At 42.6% G+C, this 12233-nt stretch overlaps 1 protein-coding gene across 1 annotated transcript in view; it reads left to right on the forward strand.

Annotated features, from left to right (window-relative positions):
- Positions 1–12233, forward strand: part of CABLES2 (Cdk5 and Abl enzyme substrate 2) — an 80215-nt gene that overhangs the window by 32787 nt on the left and 35195 nt on the right. Inside the window, exon 2 of the mRNA XM_070744487.1 lies at positions 10582–10674. Within this exon, the coding sequence (XP_070600588.1) occupies positions 10582–10674 (93 nt within the window). The remainder of the gene's footprint in view (positions 1–10581; positions 10675–12233) is intronic.

Below are 12233 nucleotides of genomic sequence, written 5' to 3' on the forward strand. Positions count from 1 at the left end.
GATTCCCCCGGGGGCAAAACAGGCCTGCAGCATGTGGATGTCTCCCCCACATCCACAGTCCTTGGGGCAGGAGCAGGGCCAGAGCTAACCACAACACATAATATGTAGAATTTTTTTCCCCTTCACTCTTTAGCTTTAATAAAGTTAAGGCCAACAAACAGCATCAGTCTGTTACTGTTAATAATCCCAGCAATATCATCAAGGGTTAGATTGTAAATCTTATTTTATAAAAATGTCTGAAGCTCTTCTTTGATTATAGGAGCTGTTGGCCAGCTAGCTCCGGCTGATATTCATCGGCTGCTTAAAGAATTATTTTTCATGAAGGCTGACATTTATACTGAATGCACAATATGCCATTAAATTTGATGAATGAAAATCTTCCTTTACTGATACAGTTCTCCATGCCTTGTCATATAATCACAGAGGGGTTTTTTTTAATGTTTCAATTGCCAGAAGTGTTCAACCATAACCATGATTTATGGATACCATTACCTGGGATTTAATTAATATATATATCTCTTCCTGCCAGTTCTTTCCTTCTCCCCCAACCCTGCCTTCTAAAAAGAGTATTCTTAGAAAGATTAGATGGGATCAGAGGTGAAATCCAGCAGGTTCTCACAGGTTCTGGAGAACCGGTGTTGTGGTTGGCTCTGGCCCAGCTCCTGCCCCAGGGAATGTGGAGGTGGAGGCAGGGGAAACGTCAACATGTCCTAGGCCTGTTTTATTGCCTGCAGAGTCAGGGAGTGCAGTTTCCTCGGATGAAGAAGAAGGTGGGGGTGAGTTGGAAGAGGGGGGCTTGGCACACAGCCCAGGAAGCCAATCACCATTATCTTCGGTCGATTCGGAAGACAAAGTGTTAGACCCACGCAGGCGCAGACTTATGCATCGAAGAGACCAATGGAGGAAATATTACAGGAGATAAGAGAGGCCACTTATGTTTGGGTGGGGCTCCAGTAATTAGAGCTGCTGCTATATATAGCAGCATGCTAGTTTAGCCGTTGTGGAAGATTATCTGATCGCAGTTCTTCAGGATCGTGCCTCGCTGTGTCTGAACTTTGTTTGTGGATTTTTCATGCCTTACGAACTATTTTCACCTTACGAATCCAAGCCGCTGCTGCTGGGATGAAGGGGTTTCTTTTTTTCCCCTTTTTTGAAGAAAGAAAAGGGAGGGGCGGCTTGGAGGAGGAAAGAGTTTGCAGAGAACAGCGTGCTTGCAGAGGCACTGAAAGGGTGTCTTTTGAAGAAAGAAAAGGGAGGGGCGCCCCCCTTGCCTTTCTTCCTTCCCACTCACCCTTTAGCCTAGTCTTGCTTCTTCCACCCGCCCCCTTTAGCTGCTCCTCCCTGCCCTCTGTTCGCCTCCCTTCTAAAGTTTGGGATTTTCCTGAAGGATTTGCACGCATTATTGGCTTTTACATTGATTGCTATGGGAAACATTGTTTCATCTTACGAACTTTTCACCTTACGAACCTCCTCCTGGAACCAATTAAGTTCTTATCATGAGGTACCACTGTATTTGTTTGGACCTTGGGAGATAAGTGATATGACACGCAGAGTCTGTCCATCATCCTTTGTCAAAGGGGGGAATCGAGGCAGGGTGACAAATATATAAAAATCAGATTCAGTCCTCATTGGCTGAAGGGACAGTGTCTTTCCATTCTTGGAGGTTAGCTCGACCCTACGATAAGAGGTGTGTCAGGTAAGACCAACACCCCTTTTCAGCTGCAATGGCCTCCTGCAATCCTCTGCCAGCGAACACGGCTCAGGAGGACCCGCATACGGTCCCCCCGAGCTCCATTTTGGTTGGCGGAGGCACCACGGGCCAGTCCTTTGCTGTTTCCAGACCGGCCCCATGGGCCAAATCTAAGCCCGCAGGCGCATCTGGCCTCCGGGACCTTAGCTTGAAAACCCTGCCCTAGATAAACTGGGTTTAAAAAAAATCCATTTGCTCACAAAATACAGAAATATAGCAGCGAAGGGCTGCAAAAAAATGTTACTACCACATTACATAGAAACATAGAAACATAGAAGACTGACGGCAGAAAAAGACCTCTAGTCTGCCCTTATAGTATTTCCTGTATTTTATCTTACAATGGATATATATTTATCCCAGACATGTTTAAATTCAGTTACTGTGGATTTACCAACAACGTCTGCTGGAAGTTTGTTCCAAGGATCTACTACTCTTTCAGTAGAATAATATTTTCTCATGTTGCTTTTGGTCTTTCCCCCAGCTAACTTCAGATTGTGTCCCCTTGTTCTTGTGTTCACTTTCCTATTAAAAACACTTCCCTCCTGAACCTTATTTAACCCTTTAACATATTTAAATGTTTCGATCATGTCCCCCCTTTTCCTTCTGTCCTCCAGACTATACAGATTGAGTTCATTAAGTCTTTCCTGATACGTTTTATGCTTAAGACCTTCCACCATTCTTGCAGCCCATCTTTGGACCCATTCAATTTTGTCAATATCTTTTTGTAGGTGAGGTCTCCAGAACTGAACACAGTACTCCAAATGTGGTCTCACCAGTGCTCTGTATAAGGGGATCACAATCTCCCTCTTCCTGCTTGTTATACCTCTAGCTATGCAGCCAAGCATCCTACTTGCTTTTCCTACTGAACGACCACGCTGTGGGCATGGTTTATTTTGTGGGTGTGGCTTGCCGGCCATGTGACCAGGTAGGAGTGGCTTGATGATCATGTGACCGGGGATGGCTTAAAGGTCATGTGACTGGCTTAAAGGTGGCCAACTTGACATCACTCACGTCAAGGGTTTGAGTTAGGGTGCCCGACTTCTCCTCGCCTCAAAGAGATACAATTTCCCTATCTATTTATTATTACCGAACATCCAAATTAAATGTACTATTTAATTCCATGTATTTATGCCATATGCGTATACAGTGATCCCCCGCTCGTTGCGAGGGTTCCGTTCCAGGACCCCCTGCAACGAGCGGGTTTTCGCGAAGTAGCGCTGCGGAAGTAAAAACACCATCTGCGCATGTGCAGATGGTGTTTTTACTCCCACAGCGCTAGCGAGGAGCCGAAGATTGGGGGGGCGCGGCTGTTTGCCGCCGGCATGGAGGGCTTCCTAGCAGCCCCCCAAACCCGGGTTGGGGGTCCGGGGGGCGCTGGCTCTCGCCGCTTTCGAGCTGAATCCGGGAGCGAATTCGCTCCCGGACTCAGCTGGAAAGCGCCGAGAACGAAAGGCAAGGAACGGCTTTTCCACGCCGTTCATTCTCGCCGCTTTCGAGCTGAATCCGGGAGCGAATTCGCTCCCGGACTCAGCTGGAAAGCGCCGAGAACGAAAGGCAAGGAACGGCTTTTCCACGCCGTTCATTCTCGCCGCTTTCGAGCTGAATCCGGGAGCGAACTCGCTCCCGGACTCAGCTGGAAAGCGCCGAGAACGAAAGGCAAGGAACGGCTTTTCCACGCCGTTCATTCTCGCCGCTTTTGAGCTGAATCCGGGAGCGAACTCGCTCCCGGACTCAGCTGGAAAGCGCCGAGAACGAAAGGCAAGGAACGGCTTTTCCACGCCGTTCATTCTCGCCGCTTTCGAGCTGAATCCGGGAGCGAACTCGCTCCCGGACTCAGCTGGAAAGCGCCGAGAACGAAAGGCAAGGAACGGCTTTTCCACGCCGTTCATTCTCGCCGCTTTCGAGCTGAATCCGGGAGCGAACTCGCTCCCGGACTCAGCTGGAAAGCGCCGAGAACGAAAGGCAAGGAACGGCTTTTCCACGCCGTTCATTCTCGCCGCTTTCGAGCTGAATCCGGGAGCGAACTCGCTCCCGGACTCAGCTGGAAAGCGCCGAGAACGAAAGGCAAGGAACGGCTTTTCCACGCCGTTCATTCTCGCCGCTTTCGAGCTGAATCCGGGAGCGAACTCGCTCCCGGACTCAGCTGGAAAGCGCCGAGAACGAAAGGCAAGGAACGGCTTTTCCACGCCGTTCATTCTCGCCGCTTTCGAGCTGAATCCGGGAGCGAATTCGCTCCCGGACTCAGCTCGAAAGCGCCGAGAAGGAAAGGCAAGGAACGGCTTTTCCACGCCGTTCATTCTCGCCGCTTTCGAGCTGAATCCGGGAGCGAATTCGCTCCCGGACTCAGCTCGAAAGCGCCGAGAATGAACGGCGTGGGCGGGCGAAGGGCGGGCGGCAGCGAGGAGTTTGCGTGGGCGGTGGGGAAACTCCTCGCTGACGCCAGCAAGAGGGGGAAGACTCAGGGAAGCCGCCCAGCAGCTGATCTCCCGGTTGCCACCTACGCATGCGTGCCCACGGGCACGCATGCGTAGATGGTATTTTGACTTCCGGGTTGAAAAATAGCGAAGTACCCTGTTCGCAATGGTTGGGGACGCAATAAACGGGGGATCACTGTATACATATAACACACAGGCACACAAAAATATACTTTATCTACTGTATAAAGTGTTGTGAGCCGCCCTGAGTCTTTGGAGAGGGGCGGTATACAAATCTAATAAATAATAATAATAATAATAATAATAATAATAATAATAATAATAATAATAATAATAATAATAATGTACACACCTGCATGCACAGCTCTTCTAAAATTATACACATTCAACCCTATTTACTATGGTAGGAAAAACATACCCAGAACCCGGAAGGGGAAAAAAGAAAAAAAATCAATTTTTTTCTACCGGTTCTGCATACCTGACCAAAATATTTCCCCTGGTTCTCCATACCTGACCGTACACATAGGCCCCCATCACTGAAATATAGTAAAACAATATAACCTAGTAAATTGTAATTAACTTATCTAACCCATGTCATATGCTATTAGCAAAATAAAAGTGATCATTATTACTATTAACCAGAAACGGAGATAATTATTGTTGATGTGCTCTTATATATTCTTAAACCAATTTTAAAGCAAACTGTCAGGTCAGTGATTCTTTTTTTTTTAAAGATCAATATATTTTTTAGATAAAATCAATGCTGTACCAGGAGTGATAACAGTTTTCTCTACCGACAGTATTGATAAGGCAAGAACATATTTATTTATTTATTTATTCATTCATTCATTCATTCATTCATTCATTCATTTATTTATTTATTTGATTTTTATGCCGCCCTTCTCCTTAGACTCAGGGCGGTTTACAACATGTAAGCAATAGCACTTTTTTAACAGAGCTAGGCTATTGCCCCCACAATCCGGGTCCTCATTTTACCCACCTCGGAAGGATGGAAGGCTGAGTCAACCTTGAGCCGGTGATGAGATTTGAACCACTGACCTTCAGATCTACAAGTCAGCTTCAGTGGCCTGCAGTACAGCACTCTACCTGCTGCGCCACCCCGGCTCAAACATAGTTTTATTTACATTTCAGAACAATTGTACTCAACTAATATATGAGCTGTCAGAATTCAAAGTGTTGGTTATGACCTATAAAGCCCTTCATGGCACCGGACCAGAATATCTCCGGGACCGCCTTCTGCCGCACGAATCCCAGTGACCGGTTAGATCCCACAGAGTTGGCCTTCTCCGGGTCCCGTCGACTAAACAATGTCATTTGGCGGGACCCAGGAGAAGAGCCTTCTCTGTGGCGGCCCCGACCCTCTGGAACCAGCTCCCCCCAGATATCAGAGTTGCCCCCACCCTCCTTGCCTTTCGCAAGCTCCTTAAAACCCACCTCTGTCATCAGGCATGGGGGAATTTAAAATTTTTTCTCCCTTCCCCCTAGGCTTATAGTATTTATACATGGTATGTTTGTTGGTATGATTGGTCTCTTAAATTGGGGTTTTTTAGATTACTTTTTAATATTAGATTTGTTACATTGTTTTTTATTGTTGTTAGCCGTCCCGAGTCTTCGGAGAGGGGCGGCATACAAATCTAATAGATAGATAGATAGATAGATAGATAGATAGATAGATAGATAGATAGATAGATAGATAGATAGATAGATAGATAGATAGATAGATAAATAGGATAGATAGATAGATAGATAGATAAATAGGATAGATAGATAGATAGATAGATAGATAGATAGATAGATAGATAGATAGATAGATAGATAGATAGATAGATAAATAGGATAGATAGATAGATAGATAGATAGATAGATAGATAGATAGATAGATAGATAGATAGATAGATAGATAGATAGATAGATAGATAGATAGATAGATAGATAGATAGATAGATAGATAGATAGATAGATAAATAGGATAGATAGATAGATAGATAGATAAATAGGATAGATAGATAGATAGATAGATAGATAGATAGATAGATAGATAGATAGATAGATAGATAGATAGATAGATAGATAAATAGGATAGATAGATAGATAGATAGATAGATAGATAGATAGATAGATAGATAGATAGATAGATAGATAGATAGATAGATAGATAGATAGATAGATAGATAGATAGATAAATAGGATAGATAGATAGATAGATAGATAAATAGGATAGATAGATAGATAGATAGATAGATAGATAGATAGATAGATAGATAGATAGATAGATAGATAAATAGGATAGATAGATAGATAGATAGATAGATAGATAGATAGATAGATAGATAGATAGATAGATAGATAGATAGATAGATAGATAGATAGATTAGATAGATAGATAGATAGATAGATAGATAGATAGATAGATAGATAGATAGATAAATAGGATAGATAGATAGATAGATAGATAGATAGATAGATAGATAGATAGATAGATAGATAAATAGGATAGATAGATAAATAGGATAGATAGATAGATAGATAGATAGATAGATAGATAGATAGATAGATAGATAGATAGATAGATAGATAGATAGATAGATAGATAAATAGGATAGATAGGTAGGTAGGTAGGTAGGATAGATAGATAAATAGAATAGATAGAATAGATAGATAGAATAGATAGATAGAATAGATAGATAGATAGATAGATAGAATAGATAGAATAGATAGATAGATAGATAAATAAGATAGATAGATAGATAGATAGATAGATAGATAGATAGATAGATAAATAGGATAGGTAGGTAGGTAGGTAGGATAGATAGATAAATAGAATAGATAGAATAGATAGATAGATAGATAGATAAATAGAATAGATAGATAGAATAGATAGATAGATAGAATAGATAGAATAGATAGATAGATAGATAAATAAGATAGATAGATAGATAGATAGATAGATAGATAGATAGATAGATAGATAGATAGATAGATAAAATAGTTTTATATACATTTCAGAATAATTGTACTCAACTAATAATATATGAGCTGATAGGAAATCCTTTGTTTCTGACTTACGCCGGGACTTCCTAGCAACAACTTTTTTAAAAAAAAAAGAAAAGAAATCATCAATAGTCTATAAATAATTTCCTTTCTTTTCTTCTGCCAACTACTGATAACCACCGAGGCATGACTTTTGAACACTCTCGTTTCCACATGAAAAGGTAATGCGAAGAAATGCTGCCGCTGCTAATGATTAAAAATACAGGCTTGATATTTACATCAAATCCCGGGAGAAAATAAAAACCCGAAGAGTTTTCTTAAAGAGTAAGAAAGCCGCTCGGAAACGGAAACGGAATAATGAGCTTTGTTCTTTAACAGACTGTTCTCAATGGTGGTTTTCATGCTGTGTCTCCTATTATGCTGTTTTAAAAGAGAAACGTGGGAAAATTTGTCAAAAGATGACTCTGGGGTTTTTTTCTTTCAGTATTAACTTTGAGTATGTTGGCTTCACAGTCTGTTCCCAAGAGGAGAATTCAGTCTGCTTCCAAAAATAATGTACCACAATACTGTGTTTTGCAAGGCCCAGAGTTGCTATCTCTGATTGTTAAAGAGTTTGTTGCAGGGGTCTTCACAGGCTGTAGTCCAAAAAAGTCCATCTGGTGGCCATAATGGTGTGAGAACCTTCTCTGAAAGGCCAGAGTTCTAGATTATTTGTGGGAAAATGACCGTACAGGTAGTCCTCGACTTAACGACCGAAATGGAACCCCAATTTTCCTTCTGTAAGCAAGACAATTGCTAAGTGCCTTTGGTCCTGTTTTATGACCTTTCCTGCCAGAGTGAATCACCGCGGTTGTTAAGTTAGTAACAAGGTTGTTAAGTGGTTGTTTGGACAGGGAGTCATTGCTCACAGTCACTCATGCCCTCATCACCTCGAGGTTCGATTACTGAAACGCTCTCTACATGGGGCTATCTTTGAAAAGTGTTCGGAAACTTCAGATCGTGCAGAATGTGGCCGCGAGAGCCATCGTGGGGCTTCCTAGATTAGCTCACGTTTCTGCAACACTCCGCAGCCTGCACTGGCTGCCGATCGGTTTCCGGTCACAATTCAAAGTGTTGGTAATGACCTTTAAAGCCCTACATGGCATTGGGTCAGAATACCTCCGGAACCGCCTTCTACCGCACGAATCCCAGCGGCCGATAAGGTCCCAGAGAGTTGGCTTTCTCCGGATCCTGTCGACCAAACAATGTCGTTTGGCGGGCCCCAGGGGAAGAGCCTTCTCTGTGGCGGCCCCGGCCCTCTGGAATCAACTCCCCCCAGAGATTAGAACGGCCCCCACCCTCCTTGTCTTTCGCAAATTACTCAAGACCCACCTTTGTCGCCAGGCATGGGGGAGTTAAGTTATTCTTTCCCCCTAGGCCATTACAAGTTATATATGGTATGTTTGTGTGTATGTTTGGTTTTTATAATAAGGGTTTTTAGTTGTTTTATTAAATCGAGTCTGCGGAGAGGGGCGGCATACAAATCCTAATAATAATAATAATAATAATAATAATAATAATAATAATAATAATAATAATGTGAATCTGGCTTGGGCCCCATTGATTTTGCTTGTCAGAAGGTCACCGAAATAGGATGATAAATAAGCTAACATAACTATAAATATGGTTAGAACTATTGTGTTGTATTATCATTATTCATAAAAGTATATCTGTTACTTTTTCTTTCTTTTGTTCTGAAAAATGGTATGCCTGAACAAATACACTGTATTCACTGATGGTCTGCTACCGGAATGGTAAGGTGCTACGTTCCGGTAGCAATTTTCGGGATGCCCATATCGGCACAAGAGTTGGCTTCTGCGAATACACAGCAAGCAAAATCTTGTGTGAAGACGCTCATGTAAGAAATATTTCGGCGATTTTCGACGGTTTTTTTGCTTATGTGCATGCGTGAAAGCAAAAATATCGGTGAAAATTGCCAAAATCTCACTCGCGCGCACGCCCACAATATGTCAGAGGGAACACCGATAGTGCCGAAGATGGCAGGCCTTCGCTGACTATATTCAAAATACTTATAAATTTTAAAAGATGATTAAAAAAAAAAAATCCACAGGGCACGCCAACTACCATAGAGGCCAGTTGTATTTGAATTTTGATGACATGATCCCCGGGATGGTACAAATGTCGAAGGTGGAAAAACGATCATGTCAGGGGTTTTTTTTCAGTGCCATTGTAACTTCGAATGGTCCCTAAATGAGAAGTCGTAACTCAAGAACTACTTTGTACGGTGGTACCTCTACCTAAGAACGCCTCTACTTACAAACTTTTCTAGATAAGAACCAGGTGTTCAAGATTTTTTTGCCTCTTTCTCAAGAATCAAAAACCAGAAAAGGCAGAGAGAAGCCTCCCTGGGGCCTCTCTAGGAATCTCCTGGGAGGAAGCAGGGCCGGAAAAGGCAGTGAGAAGCCTCTCTGGGGCCTCTCTAGGAATCTCCTGGGAGGAAGCAGGGCCTCCACCTTCCCTGTGGTTTTCCCAGTCGCATGCCTTATTTGCTTTTACATTGATTCCTATGGAAAAAAATTGCTTCTTCTTACAAACTTTTCTACTTAAGAACCTGGTCACGGAACAAATTAAATTCATAAGTAGAGGTACCACTGTATAGGGATGCGCTTAGATCAGAGGTGTCAAACTTGATTTCATTGAGGGCCGCATCAGGGTTTGCTGGACCTAGAGGGGAAGGGGTGGGTGTGGGCTTGGTGGGCCTGGCCAGCTCAACGTTTCTCTTGTCGAGGGGTGCCTGTGTTGGCCCAAGCGCTCTGCCAGCAAAAACGAGCTCCCGAGCTCCGTTTTCGGCTGTGACGTCCTCTTGCAACCTTCCGCCGTGGCCCTCCCGAGTCCTGTTTTCACTGGCAGAAGCACCGCTGGACGCTCCTTCGTTGTTTCCGGGGCGGCCCTGCAGGCCAGATCTAAGCACCCCATGGACCGGATCCGGCCCCGCAAACCTTGAGTTTGACACCCCTGGCTTAGATTGATGGTTTGCAGTTCTCGGAGGCCATGAACTAATACGATTCGCTCTTCGTGCTGTTGTGCATTTTTGCAGAAGGCGTTTTATCTCCCAGCGCTGCTCTCTAGAGTTTTTAGAAGACCTAGTGGGATATGCCAGCGCGCGCAGGTACTTGTCAAAAGCAGCATTTAACCTTCCATTGCATGCTTTGCAAGTCCTTTCTTTCCCGCCACCCTCATTCAAGCCAAAAAAATAAAACAATAAAACCCCAGCATGCATGCTCGATCCAAGTATGACATCTGCAGTCCTTTCGTTATCCTTGAGGTTGTTTTCTTTAATTAAAAAAAAATCACAGGTATTTGTGTATTTCTTTTTTTATGTAGGACGAAGCACGTATCTGGATCTCCGCGACACAAAGGCTTGAAGAAAGTACATTTTATCAAGAATATGAGGCAGTACGACACGCGGAACAGCAGGTGACCTTGGCTTTAACCGAAGTAAATCTCTGGGCAAATTCATGCAAGATTTGGCTCACAGATCATTGGGGGAACACAATGGCTTTAAGAGTGGAACGGCGGTTCTGCTGGGTCTCTTAGGTCAGTGTTTCCCAACCTTGGCAACTTGAAGATATTTGGACTTCAACTCCCAGAATTCCCCAGCCAGCGTTCATGTTGCCAAGGTTGGGTAACACTGTCTTAGGTGTACCCTACTGGCTTTCTCTGACCAATGACAGAGATTTTATTTTATTTTATTTTTATTTTAAGTTTATTTTATTTTACTACTATTTTTATTTTATTTTATTTTAAGTTTATTTTATTTTACTACTATTTTTATTTTATTTTATTTTAAGTTTATTTTATTTTACTACTATTTTTATTTTATTTTATTTTAAGTTTATTTTATTTTAGGTTCATTTTATCTTATGGTATGGTTAGGTTAGGTTATTTAATTACTGTATGTATGTAGTTAGTTAGTTAGTTAGTTAGTTAGTTAGTTAGTTAGTTAGTTAGTTAGTTAGTTAGTTAGTGATTCGATTTTTATGCCGCCCTTCTCCTTAGACTCAGGGCGGCTTACATGTTAGCAATAGCACTTTTTAACAGAGCCAGCCTATTGCCCCCACAATCCAGGTCCTCATTTTACCCACCTCGGAAGGATGGAAGGCTGAGTCCACCCTGAGCCGATGATGAGATTTGAACCGCTGACCTGCAGATCTACAGTCAGCTTCAGTGGCCTGCAGTACAGCACTCTACCTGCTGCGCCACCCCGGCTCTTTCTCTCTTTATACAAATAACTCAAAGTGATGAACTTAGAATTTACAGTCTCCTGGTGACTTGACTCAAAATCACCTGCCAGGCTTTCATGCCTTAGGTAGCACTAGAAATCACAGGCAAGACTAGAACTCACAGTCTCCTGGTGATTGACTCAAAATCACATACGCCCATTTCATGCCTAAAACGGGATTAGAATTTACAGTCTCCTGGTGACTTGACTCAAAATCATCTACCAGGCTTTCATGCCTTAGGTAGGACTAGAACTCACAACGTCCTGGTGATTGACTCAAAATCTTCAAATTCCATACAGTATCAACATTGTGAACTCACAAGCTTCCTCTTTCTGCTATGTATTCAAGATGGACAGTGATTAATATTTATATGTTAGGGTGCAGGTATACAGCATGTATGTTTACAGCATGTCAATTTGTGTGTTATGTATGTGCATGTTTTTGGGAGCAGGCAACAATTTCATTTTTAATGTGTGCCAGTGTGCCCACAATAAAAAAAATGACAAGAAAGATCATTTTATAATTGGGGAACGGAATTTAGAGATTCCACGTAAATGTTTCACCAATATTGTATACGTTTTCCTAGCTAGAGGCCATTCAGCAGAAATGGTTACAGGTGACTTCTGTTGGAAACTGGAGATATTGTATTTCTAAATCTTGCATTCATGGAAAGCATGAAATACGACAGCTGCATTTTTTTAAAAAAATAAAAAACCTGGGTTGTTTAATAAAAAGCTATTCAAGCCAAGTGGA

This window comes from Erythrolamprus reginae, chromosome 3, assembly GCF_031021105.1.
Source record: "Erythrolamprus reginae isolate rEryReg1 chromosome 3, rEryReg1.hap1, whole genome shotgun sequence".
NCBI lineage: Eukaryota > Metazoa > Chordata > Lepidosauria > Squamata > Dipsadidae > Erythrolamprus > Erythrolamprus reginae.